Source organism: Oncorhynchus keta, chromosome 20 (genome assembly GCF_023373465.1).
Source record: "Oncorhynchus keta strain PuntledgeMale-10-30-2019 chromosome 20, Oket_V2, whole genome shotgun sequence".
NCBI lineage: Eukaryota > Metazoa > Chordata > Actinopteri > Salmoniformes > Salmonidae > Oncorhynchus > Oncorhynchus keta.
Window position 1 is genome coordinate 32941034 of NC_068440.1, and position 25600 is coordinate 32966633.

General features: G+C 43.5%; 1 protein-coding gene and 1 long non-coding RNA gene across 3 annotated transcripts; both read left to right on the forward strand.

Annotated features, from left to right (window-relative positions):
• The first annotated feature begins 79 nt into the window (after positions 1–79).
• LOC118399650 (ATP-dependent DNA helicase Q4-like) lies at positions 80–24137 on the forward strand. Its single transcript, XM_035795910.2, has 26 exons — positions 80–222; positions 341–443; positions 4526–4632; positions 4753–4786; positions 5086–5186; positions 5529–5681; positions 5883–7117; positions 7319–7418; positions 8614–8797; positions 9183–9302; positions 12497–12661; positions 12768–12860; positions 13134–13270; positions 13673–13756; positions 14102–14290; positions 14639–14821; positions 15264–15462; positions 16180–16457; positions 16735–16872; positions 17066–17417; positions 17634–17763; positions 19531–19697; positions 19883–20045; positions 21738–21912; positions 22297–22405; positions 23802–24137. The coding sequence occupies exons 3-26, from the start codon at positions 4549–4551 to the stop codon at positions 23921–23923; spliced, it is 4695 nt and encodes a 1564-aa protein (XP_035651803.1). The 5' UTR covers positions 80–222; positions 341–443; positions 4526–4548; the 3' UTR covers positions 23924–24137.
• Positions 20352–21370, forward strand: LOC127909965 (uncharacterized). 2 transcript variants are annotated; one of them, XR_008073170.1, is made up of 3 exons: positions 20352–20456; positions 20537–20656; positions 21002–21370. It is a non-coding gene; the product is annotated as an uncharacterized LOC127909965 (long non-coding RNA). The 2 variants fall into 2 exon arrangements; XR_008073171.1 differs by lacking the exon at positions 21002–21370 and adding an exon at positions 20868–20972.
• Positions 24138–25600: the final 1463 nt, after the last annotated feature.

The following is a 25600-nucleotide window of genomic DNA, read 5'->3' on the forward strand; positions in this document are numbered from 1 at the left end:
ACAGATAATATAGATATATCCGCTTCCAAAAGTAATCCTTAGTTCTGATTGGTTTCATTTTCTCAGCAGCCTTTCGATTGGTAGATTACTGCATGTCATTTTAAAGCGCGCTAAAATAGTGGAAACAACATATACTCAGCACGACATAAAATTCTCCTGGTGTAAGAAGCTGATTTAGGCTCTTTCAAAGCAGCGTTTAGGATTCTTATTGCCAGCAGTCAGGTAAGAAACGGCTGATTTATTTTGCTTGAGATTACGGTATATTGGGACTTTTTGAACCCACTGTTGTAGCAAATATGTTTTTAAACTAACCCATTGTTTTGTCTCTCTGTGGTTGTAGCTTGCCTTCATTTTAGGGCTGGGCGGTATACTATACAGTATTTTACGATCTACCGGGATTGATGCACGGACGGGATTGTGTTTTTACTTTACCTTCTATAAAGGTATTTGGAATGTTGTTGTTTTTCATGTGATACGCCGTGTGTAACGTCCATTTGTATAGCTTACTTCGCTACTTGAGTCCTCTCTCACTCAACTCAATTGAAATCAATTCAAAGGGCTTTGTTGGCATGGGACACGTATTGTAGCGACTTGCACAGACAGATGTGTGTTATTTTATTAGTTGGTTGTGTTGTACTTACCAGTACCCAGTGTTCGCGGGGTCCGACATGCCAATCAACTTGCTATCTGTCAATCACGGGAATGTCTGGAATGTTCTGATGCCGGGCATCCTGGTGGAGTGGTGTGGTTTAATTTGATTTTTTTTATAGGGTATCTTTCATTAATTTGGCGTGGGCTACGGCCAAACAGTAGCCTATGTGGAGTTGGGTTAATAAACAGGACATTCGTAAACTCAATTTTCTGTCTGGACAATTGTTCCTTTATGATCTAGCTAGTTCATTACAATATGTTTACATTGCCAAACCAAGTTAAATAGATAATAAACAAAAGCAGACCTGCCAAACCTGTCCAACTTTTTAGAGTAGTAGACGCGCGCGGTAAATTGGAATTTGGGTGTTTCTTTCCCCCACACGCTCGTGCACGCGCTGTTTGAGTCTGATCGCAATTCTAGAATTGGATCAAGTCTATAAAAGGTTGGAATACTTTTCTTTCTTGACAGCATTCCATTTATACATATGGTCAAATTCACTAACAAACTATAATTAGAAAGAACACACAAAGGGCCTTTATTCTTGGAGTTGTTTTTATTTTATTATACAAATAACATGTTTGTTTAGGTACAAATGTCTTATCCAATTATACTTTTGTAACTCTATGATAAGAATAACAAATGTTTGAAGCAGAGCATCAGTATGAAATATATATTCTATCCATAATAACGAAAAAGCTATGATATGAAACAGTGGGTGAGAACAAATATTCTGGCGACCTTCAAATGTTCAGGAAATCATTTCCTAGACAGATTTGCCTGGTAGCTAGCAGATTTAGCCTTATGTAGCTGGGGATTAGGGTAGATTTCTCTGTGGCAATCATTGAAACCTTCTTGGTAGAGGGCACTCAGCATGTCTGTACAGAGGGAGGCTCTGTACTGGGTTTTGTTCTTGGAAACGAGACTGAATATTCGTTCGCAGTCTTCATTGCATATGACCAATATCCCCAGCATCACGGCCGAAAGATGGGAGTCTCTCTGTCCCCCTCTTTCATTGTGCGGATTTATCTCCAGGCCTGATCCGTGCGCATGTTGACCAGACTCTGCTCAAAGGTTGTTGCCTAAGAGTCTAAACTCATATTCCACCAGATCAACAGAGGTTCCTTCAGGAATAATCCAGGGAAAGCGTGCCATGAAAAAAAAGTTGTGGGATGAGAATTTGGCAGTCAATGTCAGTGACCACTGCACGATGGATCTCAAATCTAGTGCAAAGGCATTTTAGAAGCATTGCCTCTATAGCTAATACCTGACACTCAGTCATTCTTCATTGCGCAGTCTTCTAAACTCCCGACTCCATTTAATGACAATATGTTTATTTATTTATTATACTTTTGTAATGCTTTTTTTGTGACGTGGATCGTAGTTAGTCTATCAGGTTGCGTGATCCTCGTAATGTTACGCATAATTAAATGTATTTCACACTCGCACAAATGCGACCAGTTATTTTTCGTAATTGCATTTAATTTCTTTCACTAGCAAATGCGAGTGAACTGCTGACACTTTAGAGCTCACTGAATGTCCATATTATGTTTGCTAACGTTAGCTTGAAACAATTCGTGTTTACCTTATCACAACATTGGGTCGAAAAGGGATTTGTCCATGCGTGTATGTACAGTTGACGGTCGGCAAACCCAGCATCACAACAAACAGGAGGAGGGGCAGACACCGGGTAGCTACGTCGAATAATGATGGAGATTAATACATGTCCATTGACACAACTCCGTACATTTCTGTGTGTTGCAGCTCGAGAATCGGGATGTTAGATTTACTCAGTGGATTTATTTTTCATTAAAATGTTTTTTAAAAACTAAAAAAACAGGCCCTATTAATTTCTGCGTACTTTTAACCCGGATTTCGTACCTGCGTACATGGACAGATAATTGCGTAGTTGTTAACGCAAAATGCGTGCATATTGGCAGTTCTGCAAAAGCTAAGTAATCAATTAAAAATGAACAATAGCATTACACTCCGTTTCAAAGGAATAGACACATTTCAAATGAGATATTATGTCTATGTACAGTGTTATAATTATATGCAAGAGTACAAAAGGGAAAATAAGTAAACACATGGTTTGTATTTACAATGTTTCTTCACTGGTTGCCCTTTTTTTGTGGCAACAGGTCACAAATCTTGATGCTGTGATGAGACCGTGGTATTTCACCTAATAGATATGAGAGTTTATCAAAATTGGATTCTTTGTGGGTCTGTATGATCTAGAGGGAAATGCATGTCTCTGATATGGTCTTAAATGTGGCAGGAGGTTAGGAAGTGCAGCTCCATTTCCACATAATTTTGTGGGCAGTGTTTTCTCTTGAGAGCCAGGTCTGCCTAAGCGGCATCTCTCTATCAAGGCTATGCTCACTGAGTCTGTACATAGTCAAAGCTTTCCTTCATTTTGGGTCAGTCACAGTGGTCAGGTATTCTGCCACTGTGTACTCTCTGTTTAGGGCCAAATAGAATTCCAGTTTGCTCTGTTTTTTTGTTAAATTCTTTCCATTGTGTCAAGTAATTATTTTTGTGTTTTCTCATGATTTGGTTTATTCTAATTGTGTTGCTGTCCTGGGGCTCTGAGGGGTCTGTTTGTGAGCAGAGCCCCAGGACCAGCTTACTTAGGGGACTTGTCTCTAGGTTCATCTCTCTGTAGATGATGGCTTTATGGAAGGTTTGGGGATTCGCTTCCTTTTAGGTGGTTATAGAATTGAACCTCTCTTTTCTGGATCTTGATCATTTGCGGGTGTCTGGCCTAATTCTGCATGCAGAGTCTCAATTTGGTGTTTTTCCCATTTTGTGAATTATTGGTTGGTGAAGGACCCCAGACCTCACAACTGTAAAAGCAATGGGTTCTATAACTGATTTCAAGTTTTTTTTAGCCAGATCCTAATTGGCATGTTAAATTTTATGTTCCTTTTCCATGGCGTAGAAGGCCCTTCTTGCCTTGTCTCTCAGATCTTTCACAGCTTAAAAATCAACAAAGCATGAGAAGACTTTGCCTTTGTTTTGATTTGCGTTCAGTCAACATGGTCAATTCAGCAGTAGTGATGACCGTTTCTGAGCAAGTTGGCTCTAAATCTTGTTACCTGCTAATCACTAGCTCGCTATGTACAGTACTGAATCACAACAAACGTAATTAGCTATACAGCCTGATAACACCAGTGAACGTTTGTTCAACAGTATCTTCTAAATCAAAAAGGAATACGCGAAGCATGAATATGTTAGCAAAATGAAGTAGCTAACAGAAAACATTTTAATGTAACCAAAGATAATTGGGTCCCCTACGAAACACTTCTTTGGTTCCTACTAATTAGAATAATCATATTTCCATGATGCCAACAGTTCACCCACCAATTGTTTTGCTCTAAATCGCAATTGCAACATTTGGTAAAAAATGAGGCCTATAATTGTGGAAATGATCTGAAATGAGTGCAGGAAATACAGAAATGGATAAATAATTTGTTTTGGTTGAATAGAACAGTATAAAACAATCAGAATGGAGAAAGACCCATTGAAGTCACTTAGCATGTATGTGTTGCCACCCTAGGATCACTCACTACTCATAAAGAACATGGAGAACTTATTTTATTATTAAAAAACATAAAATACCATCATACCGCCATTTAAAAAAAGTGTATATATATACATATACTGTGATATGGTATTTTGGCCATATCGCCCAAACCTACTAAATTTTCACTTCAAGTCTCATATGTGGCTCTCTTGTCTAAAATAATAGTTCGCTACTTTACGTTTATAATGAATTATAGCATTGTCTGACTTGCAGTTTTACTGTCATGAGAGCCTGATGTTTAGATACAGTTGAAATCCCTGACTGACGAGCGAGGGAACTTTTCATTTCAGCAAACGTTGATGCCTACAGAGTGATGGATCGATACAATGATGTGAAGATTCTTCTGAAAACCTGGGAGCAGTCATTTGTTCAAGAACATCAAAGAAAGCCCAACAAGGTACTATATCTAGCTAGCTATCTATAGGTAATTAACTATTCAATTACCATGTATTACTAACCAGAGACCTACAGTAACTAACTCGTATAGTCTTTCTCACTGTTGTGTCCTATTATTCAGGGTGATATTGACGCAGCCCCAGAAGAGGCTAAAAGTAAGTGCATGCCAATACTTTAACTGGCTGAAAAATCAGATCTGAAACACGGGGGAGAAATGTTGCTGCTCTCAGGCTCGTGTTCATTGGTTATCACCATAGCAAAACATTTTTGTAACCGATTTAAAATAATAATAAAAAAGTTTCTTATGGGACAAATTCAGGTAGGTCCCTCCCTGTTTTGGCCGATTTGCTTCCGTTTGCTGCCTACTGAATAGGACTCGGGTATTCTTCTATAATTCATTTCAGTTACTAAAATGCTTTGCTTTGAGTTTTGTGTTTCTGCATGTGTTTCACAGAGCTCTACAAAGAATATCGAACACTCAAGCAAGCAAAAGAAAACGGCAACAATGGGCATACAGACCCAACACCTACTGCACAGACTCAGTCATCTGAGAAGGTAGGTTATGTTCAGTGTAATTATATTGTTATAAAACTTGTCATCCACAGTTATTAGTTAACTGTGTTTTTTTCTTTTATACATTTTTTGACTTTTAAATGAATGATAATACCCATTTACTGCTTTGTTAACCGAAAGGTTGCTGGGTCGAATCCCAGAGCTGACAAGGTAAAAATCTGTTGTTCTGCCTCTGAACAAGGCAGTTAACCCACCGTTCCCCAGTAGGCCGTCATTGAAAATAAGAATTTGTTCTTGACTGACTTGCATAGTTCAATACATTATTATTATTATTTTTTGTTGTTGTTGAAGAATACCCATTTTTTAAATGTTTTCTCTTTGAAGGAATCTGATTGCTGGGGCACTCACCTGAACCGTAAGAGCATGCCGGTGGCTGCCCCCAAACTGACGCTGACGCCCAAGGACAAGGAGTCCCTCCAAGCCTCGGCCCAGTACTTTGGCATGAAGCTCAAATCAAACCTGGGTGCTCTAACAAAGGTACAGTCAGTGTGTAGTTTGGCTGTGTCTAGTTCCACATGTTGTTTTTTGCAAACTCTGTTGCATATATTTGATTTTGCATCCTGTTAGTATAAATTGAAAACTGCAATTGCTAGTTAATGTGATGATGGAGATGTGGGGAATTTGGACCTCTGCCATTTTGAATATATACATTTTTCCTGCGCTATAAACTGTTTCTAGGAAAGACCGGTTTCTCTGAAGAAGTCGTTCACGCCACGTCGAACACCTCTGAAGTCCTGGAAAGACGGCCAGAGCCCAAACCCTGCAGCTGGTGCTGCAGGCAGCGATACACTGTTATCCCCTCTGCTAATGCCAGCCAACACACGTCCACACCTCCTGGCCTGTCCAGTGCAGACAGGGACAGAACACCCACAGCAGCCCTTTGAGCCAATACCAGCCTTCACGCCCTCCAAGCTGTGGTCTCCTGCAGCGGGGGCATCCTCATCAGACAGACCGGCAGGAAGTAGGGCCCAGCAGCTCAGACAGACCTTCACCAAGAGGTTATCCTCTGTAGACAGCAGCTGGCTCGAGAGATGTCAGGTGTTTGACGAGGTGGGTGTCGCGGAGAAGCCGGTTGTGGGTAATTTGTCTCTCGCCGTGGTGTCGGAGGTAGATTCACCACCGGCCAAAGGGGGAGGTGTTGGCGAGGGAGAGAACCCAGGACGTGCCGCCAGTTCCTTTGTCATACCTTCCATGCAGAAAGAAGGGACAACTCTCCTGGGGGAGAGGGCTTCCAAGAGTACCATGCCACAGGCTCTGCCTTTTTCAGACGAGCAACAGCCCAAAATTGGTTGTGGCGTAACGTCTGCAGCAGTCCCAGCCAGTCTGCGGTCCACTGGACAACACTCCTCATTGGGGTCTGGCTCCGGAGAGGGAAAGGATGGAGAAACCAGACCAGGTCTCAGAGGACAGGCCGAGGGCGGAACGTCAGAAGAGACAGCCATCGGCGCCTCCACCGCCAAGAAATCTCGAGCAAGGGCCAGAAAGGGCCGGGTAGGAAGGGTTGAAGAGGAGGCAGAGGTGTCGACGCAGCCACCACAGAAAGCTGAGGGTGACGAGCTCGGGCCGGAGAAGAAAGGTACGAAGAAAAAGGCCAAAAAGAGGCAAAGGGACCTTGACACAGATGGAGAGAACCCTGACGACACAGAGAAAGAGGGGGCGGTGAAAAAGAGGAGAACCAAAAAGGTTACAGAGGCTACAGTTGATGGCAGGAGTCCCAAAAAAGTCCCCAGAGTGAGGAAGAAGAAGGCTCAGACGGGTGATGGAAATGCTAGCGAGCAGGGGAGTGGTGATGTCACAGAGAAGGAAGCAGTGAAGCAGAAACCAAGGGTTCCACAGGAGAACCTCCTAGGAGAGGTGGATGAGGAAGATGTCAAAGCTGCCAGGAACAGAGGGAGCAACACTATGAGACCTAAGTGGGTTATAATCTATTACCCTTGGACTACTAAATATTTCAACAAACAATGTTATTTAGATTTACAAATTGATCTATGCGCTCTTGAGAGCCCCTTTTTAAATACATATTCCTCATTGACTGTAATTGTCATAACTATCTTATTTTTAATAATCTAATTGTTTTGTATTTATGCGATTTTTCTTTCGCACCATCTGTCCAGACCTACCAAGAACTCGGACTGTAACTTTGTAAGGATCAACCTGAAAAATAAGTCTCATGTCAAAGGATACGCATGTAGGGGCGCTGGCCTACGGAAGCAGGTAAGGAAACGAGTACGGTTGGTACATAATGTGTATTCAGAAACTATTCAGACCCCTTGACTTTTTCCACATTTTGTTACGTTACAGCCTTATTCTAAAATGTATTAAATCGTGATTTTTTTTTTACCTTCATCAATCTACATACAATACCCCAATGTATAAAAAATTGAAGTCACATTTACATAAGTATTCAGACCCTTTACTCCGTACTTTGTTGAAACACCTTTGGCAGCAATTACATGCTTGAGTCTTCTTGGGTATGATGCTACAAGCATGGTACACCAGTATTTGGGGAGTTTCTCCCATTCTTCTCTGCAGATCCTCTCAAGCTCTGTCAGGTAGGATGGGGAGCATCGCTGCACAGCTATCTTCAGGTCTCTCCAGAGATGTTTGATCGGGTTCAAGTCCGGGCTCTCGCTGGGCGACTCAAGGACATTCAGAGACTTGTCCCGAAGCCATTCCTGCGTTGTCTTGGCTGTGTGCTGAGGATCGTTGTCCTGTTGGAAGGTGAACCTTTGCCCCAGTCTGAGGTCTTGAGCGCTCTGGAGCAGGTTTTCATCAAGGATCTCTCTGTACTTTGCTCCGTTCATCTTTGCCTTGATCCTGACTAGTCTCCCAATCCCTGCTGCTGAAAAACATCCCCACAGCATGACGCTGCCACCACCATGCTTCACCGTAGGGATGGTGCCAGGTTTCCTCCAGATGTGACGCTTTGCATTCAGGCCAAAGTTCAATCTTGGTTACATCAGATCAGAGAATCTTGTTTCTCATGGTTTGAGAGATCTTTGGGTGCCTTTCGGCAAACTCCAATCGGGCTGTCGTGCCTTCTTACTGAGGAGTGTCTTCCGTCTGGCCACCTACAATAAAGGCCTGATTGGTGGAGTGCTGCAGAGATGGTTGTCCTTTCGGAAGGTTTTCCCATTTCCACAGAGGAACTCTGGAGCTCTGTCAGAGTGACCATCGGGTTTCTAATACCTGCTTTTGCTTTGTTGTTATGGGTCTAAAAACCCGTTTTCGCTTTGTCGTTATGGGTTATTGTGTGTACAATTGAATCCATTTTAGAATAAGGCTGTAACGTAACAATGTGGAAAAAGTCTAGGGGTCTGAATACTTTACAGCATACAGTCCCTGCCTAGGAAGACAGTACGTGTATATATGATATCAGAACATTTTATCCTGTTTTTCTCTGTTTCAGTTGACCATGGAGAAGTTCCAGCTAAAGGGGGAGAGGTTTGGAGGACCAGACTCGCGGTTTAGAGGGGGAAGAAGCAGAGGAGGGTTTAGAGGGGGAAGAGGCAGAGGAGGGTTCAATCATCCAGGGGACAGCTGCTTCAAGTGTGGAGGCACAGGGCACTGGGCTATGAACTGCAAGGGCAGAGGTGAGCGGTCACAGCACAGACAGAACATGGTGTGAAGCTGGGTTAGCTAAATTGGCTTGTTTCGATGAGTGGTTCTTTAGAAACTAATTTCATTGACCACATCACGCTTGTCTTTACTACGTTGATGCATAAGAAATACTGTGCTAAAAAATATATATATTTGATGCACCTGGGTTCTGTTGAGGAATGTGCAACATTCCAGAACATTCAGTTGGAAATGTATTTTGCTCAACAGATCTGATTAGCTGTCCTTTACATGTGCAAGAGGCATTTTCAACTTTTGAACGCTTCTCCTTACTGAATACATCCCTGTATCCTGTGAATGTTATATATTGATTCTAATAAATAACCCCTATTGAACCTGTTTTGTCCTTCCTGTTTCTAGTTGGAGCTCCAGTAGACAGTGCTGCTGCTGATGAGGCGTCTGCGGTTGAGGAGCCCTTCGAACTGCCAACCTTGGAAGAAGTTGCCCGGGCAACGGGAACTCTACGTTCCGAGCCTCGGGGTATGCTATTGTCACCCCTTCTGGCGACGAGATCTACATCAGTGAAAATGTTGAGGCAGGCAGATTCTCCCCCCAATCAAAACTTCTGCAAGTGTGCACCCCAAATGGCACCCTATTCCTTATATAGTGCACTACCTTTGTCCTTAGCCCTATGTGCAATGGTCAAGAGTAGGGCACTATTAATGGGAAAAGGGTGCTATTTGGGACATATAACAGTTTTCAGACCCCTAGACCTTTTCCACCTTTTTGCTACATTACAGCCTCATTCTAAAATGCATTAAATAATAAATTTTCCTCGTCCAGCTACCACGATACCCCATAATGACAAAGCGAAAACAGGTTTTTAGAAAATGTTGCATATTTATTAAAAATGTAAAACAGATACCTTATTTATATAAGTATTCAGACCACCCTTTGCTATAAGACTTGAACTTGATGTTTCTACAACTTGATTGGAGTCTACATGTGGTAAATTCAATTGATTGAATTTAGGCACACACCTGTCTATATAAGGTCCCATAGTTGACAGTACATGTCAGAGCAAAAACCAAGCCATGAGGTCGAATGAAATGTCCCTAGTGCTACGAGAAAGGATTGTGTCGAGGCAGAGATTTGGGGAAGGATACCAAAACATTTCTACAGCATTGAAGGTCTCCAAGAACACAGTGGCCTCCATCATTCTTAAATGGAAGAAGTTTGGAACCACAAAGACTCTTCCTAGAGCTTGACCCCCGGCCAAACATAGCAATTGGGGGAGAAGGGTCTTGGTTAGGGAGGTGACCAAGAACCTGATGGTCACTCTGTCACTCTGATGTCCAACGCAGGAATGGCTTCGGGACAAGTCTCTGAATGTCCTTGAGTGGCCCAACCACAGCCCGGACTTGAATCCGATCAAACATTTCTGGAGAGACCTGAAAATAGCTGTGCAGTGACGCTCCCCATCCTACCTGACAGAGCTTGAGAGGATCTGCAGAGAAGAATGGGAGAAACTCTCCAAATACTGGTGTGACAAGATTCTAGCGTCATACCGAAGACTCGAGCATGTAATCGCTGCCAAAAGGTGCTTCAAGAAGGTACTCAGTGAAAGGGTCTGAATACCTGTGTAGATGTGATATTTCAGTTTTTCTTTTCTTTTTTTAAACATTTGCAAACAATTCCAAAAACCTGTTTTTGCTTTGTCATTATGGGGTATTGTGTGTAGATGGGGGGGGGGGGGACAATTGAATACATTTTATAATAAGGCTCTAATGTAACAATGTGGAGAAAGTGAAGGGGTCTTAATACTTTCCAAATGCACTGTATTTTGAAGCATCACAATAAGCTAAATAGACAACTTAGAAGTTGGACCAATCAGAATCTTCACCATACACTCACTCACTTTGTTGATAAGGGTCATTTTTCCAGTGTATCTGTCAGCAGTGACTATTTCTCGTTATGACTGTAACTACTATTCCCTGAAGGAGGGAAATGAGTTACAACATACTATGGGGAGTTGCACTTGTGACTTCAGTTGAAGGATCTACAATCACTCCTGACAAGGCCAATGAAATGCACACCTCGCTGGAAGCCCCGCCTACCACAGGTGATAAGCGTGAGGCTCGGATTCATTCTTTCAATTTAATACCGCTCTTCCCCGAGCCCAGGAACGGGCGGTGTGGGGCCAAACAGATGTTGTACCTTGTTTCCCTCCTCCAGGGAACAGTAGTTATAGTTATAACGTTACATTCCCTTTCAGTTAGTCTTTTGGTACAACGTACTGTAGAGTTTCGCCCCAAGCCGACCCCAACGGATACTAAATGAAACTGCCCATGGCAGACCACCCAGACCTGACCCAGCCAGATGCGACAGTCTGGGTATTTCCACACGGCGCGCTGCCTAGTGATTTTCCCCTGTCCCAACCATAAGCACCCTGTGGGCTACACTGAGGCCAGTGACATCCAAAAGAGAACCTCACAACCGTGATGTCCAACTCAACCCTTTAAACAACGCCCAAGACGCTGCCAGACCCCTGGTGGAGTGGGCACAATCACCACTAGGTAACCTTTTCCCCCTAGCAAAACAGACAACAAGTTTGTCTCACAACCAGATATCCCGGGTCTATTCAAGGTCTCTTTGAGTAGCCTCCCATAACCGGCGGCAGAGCGCACAGCAGCCGGGTTGGCCGCCGGCAGCCCACACACACCACACCCCACGCCCAGGCGACCACCTAATCCATCTTGGCTTTCTGCACCTCGGTCCCAGCTGAGGTACTGGCATCCGGGAAAGGAAAGTCCCCATCGGTAATTACAAGCTTCCTCAAGAATACTACCCCTCTTTTCGGGGAGATTGCCGCAGTACAGTGTCGTCTCGGTCGTTTTCTTAGTCATCTTACTCATTGCACCAGAACATTTTGAAGAATAACTAATTGTTTGTGATTAGAAAACTTACGAGAGCAAGTATATGTCAAGCCGAGACTTCAGTGGGTAAAATGTTACTGCTATGACCACTCAGGGATGGTCTCCACGGAAACAATCAACGTTCATTTTCATAGATCGGGATACGTCCCAAATGGCACCCTATTGCCTATAGAATGCCCAGATTTTTTTTTCTTCTCCCCTGGCCCATAGTGCACTACTCTCAACCAGAGCCCTATGTAGGGTATAGGGTGCCATTTGGGGCGTACTTGGAGTGAAATACAACTCCACAAACAGACAATGTCCAGCGAAAGTCGAAGCCTTTGCGCAGACAGAAATCAAGCCTAAAATAAGCCTAAAAAGGTAGATGCCATCTAAAGCAGTAGATGTGCATAACAGCTCCTACAATGTCTGGCAAGGCAATGATGTCATGCTACTAAACTAACCTGCATGCCAAAAGGTCAAAGCGCTCATTCTTACACCCCTGCAATTCTCTCACACCGTTTATTTCCTCCCAGTTCCCTGCCCATAACAACTGATTTAGATTCAGTTTCTCCCGACTCCAATTCAAACCTCGGTCATAACAAACTCCACGCCAAAGCTTACTCCAGACCAGTGGAGGAGGAACTAATTAATGACATCTGTGTACATGAGGTCCCCCTGTCTATGTGTGGGTCCCAAATGACACCCTATTCCCTTTTTATGATGCATTACTTTTGACCAGGGCCTATAGGGCTCTGGTCAGAAGTAGTGTACAGTAATAGGGTGCCATTACGGATGCATACTATCTCATTATTACAGTGGCGCCCCCCATTGTTAAAGAGGAGAATGAGGGTCTGGGGGACAAGCAGGAGGATGGTGGTGACGAGGTCTTGTTGAATGTGATCAGGCCGGATTACGAGCGCCTGCTCCCTCCGCCCCCCATGCAGCCCCTCTACCCCCTAGGGGAGGACGGCAAAGTACAAGGTACCCCGTTTTAAAAATTATTAATGAATGAATCTAAACTAATCAATCAACCAGTACAGTATAATTTATCCTCCTTTTGACTTCCAACTAAATGTTGTTTCTGCAGCGGTGCCCTCTGAAGTTAATGAAGCACTTAAAGACTTTGGGTACAAGTCTTTCAGACCAGGGCAGGAACAGGCCATCATGAGAATTCTATCAGGTATGCAGGAAGAGGATCAAACAGTTTCCTTTACCGTACCTCAGTTAAGGGATTTACATGAGAAGATGTACACATCCTGTAATTTCTCCAATAAATGTAATGACTAAATGTAAGTAGTTGCTTTCCCATATGCATGTTTCTTGTTTGTTACAAGCAGGGCCCCCACCCACTTTCACTCCCTGTGTGTGTGGTGTCTTGGGGGGAGCTGAACAAATGACACTTACTTTGCAGGATAGAATATAACTTTGTCCATGGTTTTTCTATTCTCTCCAGGTCTGTCCACGCTAGTGGTGCTTTCTACGGGCATGGGCAAGTCTCTGTGCTACCAGCTGCCTGCCTACCTCTATGCCCAGAGGTCTAACAGTATCACTCTGGTGGTGTCACCACTTGTGTCTCTTATGGATGATCAGGTGACGCCCCATATCTGTAGCCCCTAGTTATACAACACCTTATTTACATTTACATTTAAGTCATTTAGCAGACGCTCTTATCCAGAGCGACTTACAAATTGGTGCATTCACCTTATGACATCCAGTGGAACAGTCACTTTACAATAGTGCATCTAAATCTTTTAAGGGGGGGGGGGGTGAGAAGGATTACTTTATCCTATCCTAGGTATTCCTTAAAGAGGTGGGGTTTCAGGTGTCTCCGGAAGGTGGTGATTGACTCCGCTGTCCTGGCGTCGTGAGGGAGTTTGTTCCACCATTGGGGGGCCAGAGCAGCGAACAGTTTTGATACAGACATTGTCTTGTGAATGTCTCAAATAAGTGATATGAATGAAATACTGAAAGCAAATGATTTTGTCTCCTTAGCTTTCTGGACTCCCATCCAAGCTGAAAGCGGCTGCCATTCACTCCAATATGTCTAAAAAACAGAGAGAGGTTGCCATTGAGAAGGTACTGTTATCTTCCTTCAATCCGCTTAGTTAAACTATGCTCTATCTAGGCCTAAACCTTAGCGTTTTCTGTTTTTGCGTAATGTTTAACTGCATTGATTATTTTTGTTTCCTGCATTAGACTTCTATAGCTGTCAGTGATATTTTTGTTATTCATAGTGTGTGTGTTTGTGTACCTTCAGGTGCACATTTGTATGTGTTGTGTGATACCATGAAGATACCACTACAAGGATGTCATTCATATTTCCATTGCTGTTGATGTCTTATCTATTGTGATCTACATGATGACAGTTTTCTGTGTGTGTGTGTGTGTGTGTGTGTGTGTGTGTGTGTGTGTGTCCTCCAGGTTAAGGCAGGTAAGGTCCATGTCCTGCTCCTGTCCCCTGAGGCGTTGGTAGGTGGAGGTCACTCTGGCTCTGGCTGTCTTCCCCCAGCTGACCAGCTCCCCCCGGTGGCCTTCGCCTGTATCGACGAGGCCCACTGTGTCTCAGAGTGGTCACACAACTTTAGGCCCTGCTACCTGCGTCTCTGCAAGGTGAGCTCTGATGACCACTTCATTCATATTTACCTCTATCCTAACCCACCATTTGGGGGACACTTGTACTGAAGGCAAGGGGAGGTTTTTTTTTCCCAAAACACTTGCTTCTTTAGAATGAGCCTGTCTCTCACCATAGCTGTAGATGGCTAGCCCATGTGTGCCGTTCTACCCCTCAGAGTGGAAGAGCCCTGTACGTCTCTTTGACTGACTGGGTTTTAATCTAGGTTGTCAGTGCACCACGAGAATTTTAGCTTGCCAAGCTAAAGACCTAGATCCTCAGGTCTTAGGCCAGATGACTGAACACACGAGCATGGTTCATCAAACCACCTCCATTCCATCTCCTAGGTGTTGAGGGACCGTCTGGGCGTGCGTTGCCTGTTGGGTCTGACTGCCACCGCCACCCTGTCCACATCCCTGGACATCGCTCAAAACCTGGGCATCACTGACCAGGACGGTGTTGCTGTCCGCTCAGCCGCAGTGCCTAACAACCTGCAGCTGTCTGTCTCCATGGACCGAGACAAGGACCAGGTAGGGTACATGCCACCCACTAGACCAGGTAGGGTACATGCCAACCACTAGACCAGGTAGGGTACATGCCAACCACTAGACCAGGTAGGGTACATGCCACCCACTAGACCAGGTAGGGTACATGCCACCCACTAGACCAGGTAGGATACATGCCACCCACTAGACCAGGTAGGGTACATGCCAACCACTAGACCAGGTAGGGTACATGCCACCCACTAGACCAGGTAGGGTACATGCCAACCTCTAGACCAGGTAGGGTACATGCCAACCACTAGACCAGGTAGGGTACATGCCAACGACGCACACAAACAATGGAGTTTGCAATTTAATCCAATTTCATTGGTTCCATTGTTTCAGGAAAGCCCAATCAAGCACAGCTAAAGTATTTGAAAGCAAACAAATTGAATTTGAACCCAGGTCTGATGCTGTGTCTCCTGTCCAGGCCCTGGTGTGTCTGCTGAAGGGTGAGCGGTTTGGGTCTCTGGAGTCCGTCATCATCTACTGCACCAGGAGAGAGGAGACGACCCGTATATCTGCCCTGCTCAGGACCTGCCTGCAGGGGGTGCTGTTGAAGGAGTCTAACCGTACAGCTAGTCAGGAGGCAGATGACAACCCTGTAGGGAAGAAGAAGAAAGCTTTGGGTACCTGTCTGTCTGGGTTTGGCTGGAGCTGGGTTGATCGGGATGTTATATTTATCAACTGGGTGGTTAGAGCCCTGATTGCCTGAAAGCCGTGGTTTATCAGACAGTATATCACGGGTATGACAAAACATTTATTTTTACTGCTCTAATTCCGTTGATAACGAGTTTATAATAGCAATAAGGCACCTCGGGGGGTTCATGGTCAATATACTCTGATGCGTTGTGCCTAAGAACAGCCCTTATATTTAACCTTTATTCAACTAGGCAAGGCAGTTAAGAACAAATTCTTATTTACAATGACAGCCTAGGAACTGCCTTGTTCAGGAGCAGAACGACAGAACGACCTTGTCAGCTCGGGATTTGATCTAGCAACCTTTTGGTTACTGGCCCAACACTCTAACCACTAGGCTACCACCCCCTTGTGCCTTATTGCTTACATATTTGATTGGGATGTTGATATTCACAGAAGTCTAGGTAAAGGGCTGAATCCTGTCTTGAATCATACATTGATGACAATGAGAGACTAGGAATTTTGGAAACTGGACAATTTGCATTGCTCTGATGCCGTTGTCAAAAAGTCTCATCAAAGTGCTAGGATCAGTTTTCCCTTTTAGATCATATTGAATCAGATTATATAGATATGCTAGATCAGCATTCCTACTCTGAGATGCTCTGTGACTATGGGCCCTGACACCTCTCTCTGCTGTCTGCCCTCAGCCAGGAAGAAGATCCGTAAGCCTCTGAAGTGGATGGCTGAGTCCTACCATGCCGGCATGTCGTCCTCCGAGCGTCGTCGTGTCCAGAACAACTTCATGTGTGGTGAGCTGCGAGTGGTGGTCGCCACGGTAGCCTTCGGCATGGGCCTGGACAAGTCGGACGTGCGTGGAATCGTGCACTACAACATGCCCAAGAGCTTTGAGAGCTACGTGCAGGAGATCGGGAGGGCAGGGAGAGATGGGGAACCGGCCCACTGTCATCTCTTCCTGGATCCTGAGGTTCTGTCTCCTCTTACCTTTTTCAGTCGTTATTTATTTCATAGTGTTTATTTACTTTTCATCCAAATTCAAATGTGTTTCGATGACAACGTCTAGTAAGTAATAGTTAAGTGATGAATTGATATTTGGTGAGTAGTGTACAGGGGCTGTGCTACAATAATTTTCTTCAAATTATTAGGTTATTCACAAATAAATCTATTATTCAATAGCGTGCCAATACATATGTGTATGCTCATTATGTTGATTCATCCTACGTTCTTGCCTGGTGGTGTTGTAGGGAGGGGACCTGCATGAGTTGCGGAGGCACATCTATGCCAATACGGTGGATTACTATACTGTGAAGAAGATAGTGCAGAAGGTGTTTCCTCCCTGCAGGTGCAGACAGATCCACCAGAACCAGCAGGACCTAACCAGGGTAATGTTGGTATACTTACATATTCACCTTTTTCCTTCCCTTCTCTCAGGTCTACAATCATCACACATTAACAGCCCATGACCATTATGTGAACCCCAATTTAATGTTTAGGATTAACAGTTTTTTTAAAACAAGCTGTATCAGGCACAAACCAAACAGTATTTACATTTTATTTATTCTAACCATGTCTTAGACTCAGGAGGAGGTTGATGACTCCGAGATGATGGAACTGATGGACACCTGTGATGAGAACCCAGTTGAAACACCGGAACACACAACAGAGACTGGTCAGAACACCCCCGTCGAGAAGTTGGAACAGGCCAAAGTTCCTACTGAGGATGTATCAACTTTTCAACCACTGGACGGAGAGCAGAAACACCCACCAGAGTCAAGTGTTCCATTTCCCCAGAGAGGGGATGGCGAACATGAAGAGGAGGAGCAGACAGGGGGAGGTGATGATTGGCCCACGACTAGGGTGTGTCAAACCCATGAGAGGGCCATACCTATGCAGGACACTGTGGAAGCCCTGGACATCACTGAGGAAGGTAGGTACCTCACTATACTGAACACAAGACAGGTGAAATATTTTCGCTTGTATAGTTGACTCAAGGATCAGAAAACCGTAACTATATAATTAGAATGATATCTGACTTTTTATTCAGCCTTTTTTTTGTCAAGTGAGTCTCCCGCCTTTTCTTCAGATATCAGACTGTATTATACAATAGACTTAAAATGATAACTTCAATCACTGTGTCTGTCAGGTTTGGAGACTCTGCTGTGCTATCTGGAGCTGCACCCTCAGCAGTGGGTAGAGCTGCTCCACCCCACCCTCTCCACCTGTAAGATGGTCTGTTACAACGGCCCGCATCAACTCCGCAAACTCACCAAAATGTAGGACATCACAAAACCAGGGTCATAGAAAAACGTGTTTTGGAGTTTGAGTTTCTTATTTGACAAGTTCTGCACAGTCACTCAACACTTGGCCAGTCTGTTACAGTAGACCGTTTAGCTGTACCATACAAAGTCCTGTTTGCTGGGTTGTGTTTTTATATGTAGGTGTGTATTTCATACTCGTGATGTTATTTTGTTCCAGTAAAGGCAGAGGGACATGTGAGCGGTTTGGTGTTTTCATGTATAAGCAATAGATGACTAATGTTTACAATGTGCTTAAACTGTTTTTGTGTAGGTAAGTCATGTTTACAGTACCAGTCAAAAGTTTGGACACCGACTCATTCAAGAGTTTTTGTTTATTTTGACTATTTTCTACATTGTAGAATCATAGTGAAGACATCAAAACTATGAAATAACACGTATGAAATCATGTAGTAACCAAAAAAGTGTTAAACAAAACAAAATGTATGTTTTAGATTTTATATTCTTCAAAGTAGCCACCCTTTGCCGAGATGACAGCTTTGCACACTCTTGGCATTCCCTCAACCAGCTTCACCTGGAATTATTTTCCAACCGTTTTAAAGGAGTTCCCACATATGCTGAGCAGTTGTTGGCTGCTTTTCCTTCACTCTGCGGTCCAACTCATCCCAAACCATCTCAATTGGGTTGAGGTCAGGTGATTGTGGAGGCCAGGTCATCTGATGCAGCACTCATCACTCTGCTTCTTGGTCAAATAACCCTTATACATCCTGGAGGTGTTTTGGGTCATTGTCCTGTTGGAAAAACAAATGATACTAAACTCAAACCAGATGGGATGGTGTATCGCTGCAGAATGCTGTGGTAGCCATGCTGGTTAAGTGTGCCTTGAATTCTAAATAAATCACTAACAACCTCACCAGCAAAGCACCATCACACCACCACCTCCATGCTTCATGGTGGGAACCACTCATGCGGAGATCATCCATTCTCCTACTCAGCGTCTGACAAAGACGGCGGTTGGAACCAACTCAAATTTTGTCCATTGTTCGTGTTTCTTGGCCCAACCAAGTCTCCTTTAGTAGTGCTTTCTTTGCAGCATTTCGGCCATGAAGGCCTGATTCACCCAGTCTCCTCTGAACAGTTGATGTGTCTGTTACTTGAACTGTGAAGCATTTATTTGGGCTGCAATTTGAGGCTGGTAACTCTAATTAACTTCTCCTCTGCAGCAGAGAACTCTGGGTCTTCCTTTCCTGTGGCGGTCCTTGTAAGAGCCAGTTTCATCATAGCGCCTGATGGTTTTTACGACAGCACTTGAAGAAACTTTCAAAGTTCTTGAAATGTTCTGGATTGACTAACCTTCATGTCTTAAAGTAATGATGGACTGTCGTTTCTCTTTGCGTATTTGAGCTCTTCTTGCCATAATATGGACTTGGTATTTTACCAAATAGGGCTATCTTCTGTATACCCCCCCACCTGTTAATTGAAATGGATTCCAGGTGACTACCTCATGAAGATGGTTGAGAGAATGCCAAGAGTGTGCAAAGCTTTTATCAAGACAAAGGGTGGCTACTGTGAAGAATCTAAAATCTAACTCTTTTTTTGGGGGGGTTACTACATGATTCCATATGTGTTATTTCATAGTTTTCATGTCTTTATTCTATAATGTAGAAAAGTCCAAATAAAGAAAAACCCTTGAATGAGTAGGTGTGTCCAAACTTTTGACTGGTACTGTATGTTGAGGGGTGGAATCTGCATGGTGATGATGGATATGTGCCGTCTGATTGGCAGCTGCCCACCTGTTGCCGTAGTGTTAGCCCGAAAACGGCTGGCAGGGGAGCGAGTGGACACCTGTGATTCGGTCGACTTTGATGTGGTGGAGGTGGCAGACACTATGGGCTGGCAGCTGGGTCTGGTGAAGAGAGGCCTCAGACAACTACAGTGGGCCACAAACAGAGGTGTGTTTTTAAAGTAAAAAAATGCAAACTACAGTGGAGCATAGTCAAAGATGGGTATGATTACAAATATAATATTATTTCCTACAGAATTTAAAGTGTGCCTGTGTGAGTGTTACATTTGGATAAAAGTGAGAAATAATGATACATTTCCAATCTCCATATCATACATCTCCTGTCTTCTCCAGGAGTCTTGGTGGAGTTCTCCAACCTGTCCTTCTACTTCCGTTCCTACGGTGATTTGACCCCGGATGAGATGGACCGGGTGTGTGAGTTCCTGCATGGCAGGGTGGTGGCCCAGGAGAGGACCAAACTGTACCAGCTCAAAGCCTGCTTCAAGGCCTTCCGCAGGTCAGCACCAACCTACACTACACCAGTATTCAGAACTCGTACCAACACTAGGTTGCACTACACCAGTATTCAGAACTCGTACCAACTCTAGGTTGCACTACACCAGTATTCAGAACTCGTACCAACACTAGGTTGCACTACACCAGTATTCAGAACTCGTACCAACTCTAGGTTGCACTACACCAGTATTCAGAACTCGCACCAACACTAGGTTGCACTACACCAGTATTCAGAACTCGTACCAACACTAGGTTGCACTACACCAGTATTCAGAACTCGTACCAACTCTAGGTTGCACTACACCAGTATTCAGAACTCGCACCAACACTAGGTTGCACTACACCAGTATTCAGAACTCGCACCAACACTAGGTTGCACTACACCAGTATTCAGAACTCGCACCAACACTAGGTTGCACTACACCAGTATTCAGAACTCGTACCAACTCTAGGTTGCACTACACCAGTATTCAGAACTCGTACCAACTCTAGGTTGCACTACACCAGTATTCAGAACTCGCACCAACACTAGGTTGCACTACACCAGTATTCAGAACTCGCACCAACACTAGGTTGCACTACACCAGTATTCAGAACTCGCACCAACACTAGGTTGCACTACACCAGTATTCAGAACTCGTACCAACTCTAGGTTGCACTACACCAGTATTCAGAACTCGCACCAACACTAGGTTGCACTACACCAGTATTCAGAACTCTAGGTTACCAGTATTCAACTCTAGGTTGCACTACACCAGTATTCAGAACTCGCACCAACACTAGGTTGCACTACACCAGTATTCAGAACTCGTACCAACTCTAGGTTGCACTACACCAGTATTCAGAACTCGCACCAACACTAGGTTGCACTACACCAGTATTCAGAACTCGCACCAACACTAGGTTGCACTACACCAGTATTCAGAACTACACCAGTATTCAGAACACCAACACTAGGTTGCACTACACCAGTATTCAGAACTCGCACCAACACTAGGTTGCACTACACCAGTATTCAGAACTCGCACCAACACTAGGTTGCACTACACCAGTATTCAGAACTCGCACCAACACTAGGTTGCACTACACCAGTATTCAGAACTCGCACCAACACTAGGTTGCACTACACCAGTATTCAGAACTCGCACCAACACTAGGTTGCACTACACCAGTATTCAGAACTCGCACCAACACTAGGTTGCACTACACCAGTATTCAGAACTCGCACCAACACTAGGTTGCACTACACCAGTATTCAGAACTCGCACCAACACTAGGTTGCACTACACCAGTATTCAGAACTCGTACCAACACTAGGTTGCACTACACCAGTATTCAGAACTCGCACCAACACTAGGTTGCACTACACCAGTATTCAGAACTCGTACCAACACTAGGTTGCACTACACCAGTATTCAGAACTCGTACCAACACTAGGTTGCACTACACCAGTATTCAGAACTCGTACCAACACTAGGTTGCACTACACCAGTATTATAGCAACAAATGTGACCGTAGACTCATCCTGGTTACCTGATTTTCATGGCTTTGTAGGGCTGTTATTGGAGCTGTTAACACAATGGTGCTTGAAGTATGTTTAAGACATTGATATTTATACACATTGTGTATTAGCCTTTACTTGGAAAGGTCTCTGCCTGCATTGAGTTCTGCCACTCTGTATGTCTCTCTGCAGCGTTGCATTCAAGAGCTGCAGTGTCTGTGCGGACAAGCTGGACGAGAGCAGAAGCCTGAAGCTGAAAGGGCTTCTGGGGGATTACTTTGATAAGAGGAGAGAACTGGACCTGAGCAGGAAGTTCCAGGAGGAGAAGGATGGCGAGGACGAGGAGGAGCTGTTGTTGAAATGCAAGGTTCGTCTGTCCTAAAATTCCCCGATGGCTTTTACCAAGTGTAAGTGAAGCTAATGCCTTTAGTGAATTCTAAATGTAATAAAGTACCTGTATAATCAATGACCTAATAATCTGGTAAGAGCAGGACTTTCCCATTTAGAGTAACGTAGTGAGTTTACAATATTTCTACTTTATATTGTATGTCCTTGAAGTTTAAACAATACTTTTTTATGTGTAATTGTTCTGTTTTTACTGTATCTATACTGCATGTGGATTGTGTAAATGATTTTGTCTAAATTCTGTTTATTGTTGTCAGCACCATTTCACCAGGTCAGACTCCTGCCTGGTACATGTAAATGTACTATGCCAATAAAGGTGATTCTGATGGCTTTTGTTGGTCTTCAGATGAAGGACTTCGAGGGTCAGATCAGAGCAGACATTCAGAGTTTCCTGGGCAACCGCAGTGATGAGAAGTTCTCTGGCAGAGCCGTCGCTAGAATATTCTTTGGAATTGGTGAGTTTCTCTTTTTTTTTTTTTTTTTTTTTCAAACATCCAGAAATACTTCAGTGTCTAATGGTACAGTATGCTGGTTCCTTGTCACTAGGGGGGGTGGTGGCTTGTTTACTGCCATGTCTGAACTGTATGGGCTCAGTCGTGCCAGTCAGTTTTATGCAGTCAGTGATAATCATTGATTTTCAATTTGTGTTACATTATGGGGATTAACTTGTCCAACTTGAGCCTACATGATCTAAGGTCATGCAGTTTTTTTTATGCAGTCCACTGCACCAACTGCACCCTGAAGCCATTGCAGGAGGTTCATTCTTTAGTGTTTTTGCTTGACCCACTCAAACGTGGCCAAAGATATGACTGAAACTGGAACCAACTTTGTGGCCTTGACTCATAGCTACACTACAATAGTGTAGGCCTAAGAGTATAGAGTGTGATATTTAATTTCTCTCTCTAACCTATTGATTGTAGACATGTGTTTTCAGTGTGAGGGTGTGATACAGAGTTGGGGTAGATAAAAGTTTATTTTGTGTGACGGATCAGCTAGTCTGAAACACCTTAACAAAGGTGAGAGAAATGAACAGACCGGAGGCAGTGGTTGTGGTTCCTTTTCTTTCGGATTGTCTCTCAACTGATTTTCTTTCGACCTAAACAATATAATTCCAGTACAAGGTAGCGTCCATCGCTGAAACGGCATTCAAAAAAATAGAAAGGTACACAAACTTAAACGGCCATGGCCAAAAAACAACAAACGCCTCCCCTGGTCTTTAGACTATCGTAAACACGTCATATTTACAGGGCGAACGCTTCCCTCTATCTATAGCCTGCCTTGTTTAACATAGAGCCAAGGTGCGTCAGATGAAGAATCTTTCTCTGAGGTAGCAAAGTCTGACGTCCTCACAGGTGGCTCATCTCCTGGCACACCTATATAGAGGGAGACACCAAACCAATCAGTGGGCCCAGGCGTGTACTAATTGGCTTTACACTGTGTAGCTGCCGTATCTTCCCCCAGCTGGTCACTGAAACCTATAAACAATGGCTGCTATATTGACACTGCCAAGTTGAAATAAGACTTGTTTTTGGAAAGCTGCTTTAGTAAGTCAACTGGGCCCACTAAGTGCCAGTAAGTCACTATAGTGCCAGTAAGTCAACTATAGTGCCAGTAAGTCACGCCCTCTATAGTGGCAGTAAGTCAACGCCCTCTATAGTGGCAGTAAGTCACTATAGTGCCAGTAAGTCAACTGGAACGCCCTCTATAGTGCCTAAGTAGTGCCCACTATAGTGCCAGTAAGTCACTGGAACGCCCTCTGGAACGCGCCCTCTATAGTGGCAGTAAGTCAACTGGAACGCCCTCTATAGTGGCAGTAAGTCAACTGGAACGCCCTCTGTCTTTTGTTTTCAGGGAGTCCATGTTACCCAGCTCAGACCTTCGGCAGGGACAAGAGATACTGGAGAAAATACATCCAATTTGATTTTAATGAAATCATCCGCTTTGCTATTCAGGAGATCATTCGATTCAAGTGATGAAATACCTACTCTATCTAAAAAAATAAAAAATAAAAAAATGTTTTAAAAAAATATATATAAAAATGCTGCAACCATTAACATTTTTTTTTATTTATAAATGGCTGTTTTATGGTGTGGTTTCTGTATTTTTGTTATGTTTGTTTGGTGTACTGTACATTTCATGTAATGTTCTTTGTATGCCAATTTAATAAAATGTATTTTGTAAGGGTAAGTGCTTGATGTTATTGAAACTTGTGTATGCTCAGAACACTTTGAAGGTTGAAAAATGCTCTGGGTCAATGGTTGACTGAGTTTTACAGTATGGGTCAAGTGCATTGCATTATTATAGTAGCTACACTACTGTTCAAAAGTTTGGGGTCACAGAGTTGTAGGCAGAGTTCCTCTGTCCAGTGCCTGTGTTCTTTTGCCCATCTTAATCTTTTCTTTTTATTGGCCAGTCTGAGATATGGCTTTTTCTTTGCAACTCTGCCTAGAAGGCCAGCATCCCGGAGTCGCCTCTTCACTGTTGACGTTGAGACTGGTGTTTTGTGGGTAATATTTAATGAAGCTGCCAGTTGAGGACTTGTGAGGTGTCTGTTTCTCAATGTGTGTTTTATTTTATTATCTGAAAATAATAACCATTTGAGAAGTTGTACAGCTGTATTTCTTTTATAACTCAAGATAAGGTTTATTATCTCTTTGTCGACTGTGAACTTTGTCAGGTAGCATGCATTCACTGTATGGAGAGCTATGTTCATATGCTTGCAGTCCCTGGCAACCTTGTTGTATGGGAGAGTGTCATCTGTGAAAAAATACATTAGAAATAGGAAATTATAATTTTGTCTATGGGGAATTGTCGTGGCAAAATGTGAATCAATGTGTATTATAATGTCATTTTTTTAAGATGTTATAAAAACCATTATCAGATGACTGTTCTTTGATAATGTCACGCTATAATTTTAAGGCTGACAGGTCACAGATTCACTATATAATATCTTGCTGATACAGGTCAGCGGTGATCCTCTAGACCAGGGGTGGGTAATTCCAGTCCTCATGGGCCTGATTGGTGTCAGTTTTGTCCCAGCTAACACACCTGACTCCAATAATCACCCAGTCATGATATTCAGTTTAGATTGCAATGTGAATAATCAGCTGTGTTTGCTAGGGATGGAGAAAAAGTGTGACACCAATCAGGCCCCAGAGGACTGGAGTTGCCCACCCCTGTGTAGGGGGTTGGCCCACGTGGGGGGAAATGTTGACATGCAAGACAATGGTGCAGCACACCAGAAAACAGTCTCTTTCAAAATAGGGATTTTGTGGCTCTTTGGGTTAAAACAGTAATTCTGCTCATAGATTATGAATGTATGAACTACACACATTGACACACCCAGCACAAAGCAGGAGGTTTAAAAAAAAAAAAATACTAAGTAGTTTCCAAAGAACCGGAGCATGTCTTTTTAAGTTGATTTGAACTTACAATACAGACATTTTGTAACTCTATTGTTTTTGTTAGCATAACATACCATACTCCATATTTTCAAGCTGTTGCTACAGAAGTATATTTCCAAATGTAATCTTTTTTTGGTGCAATTAGCATATTTCTTTGTTTCTCCCAACTACAAAAAAAACTACAACTTCAGATCCAATTGCATAACAGAGAATTCATTAGGGAGCAATGCTCTCATCTCAATAAGC

Bases quoted from the DNA above. Each gene is read 5' to 3' on its own strand.
- LOC118399650 (XM_035795910.2), top strand. From the start codon at position 4,549: ATGGATCGATACAATGATGTGAAGATTCTTCTGAAAACCTGGGAGCAG. The intron at 5,682-5,882 runs GTACAGTCAGTG...AACTGTTTCTAG, and splicing joins ACCTGGGTGCTCTAACAAAG to GAAAGACCGGTTTCTCTGAA. The intron at 13,271-13,672 runs GTGACGCCCCAT...TTGTCTCCTTAG, and splicing joins TGTCTCTTATGGATGATCAG to CTTTCTGGACTCCCATCCAA.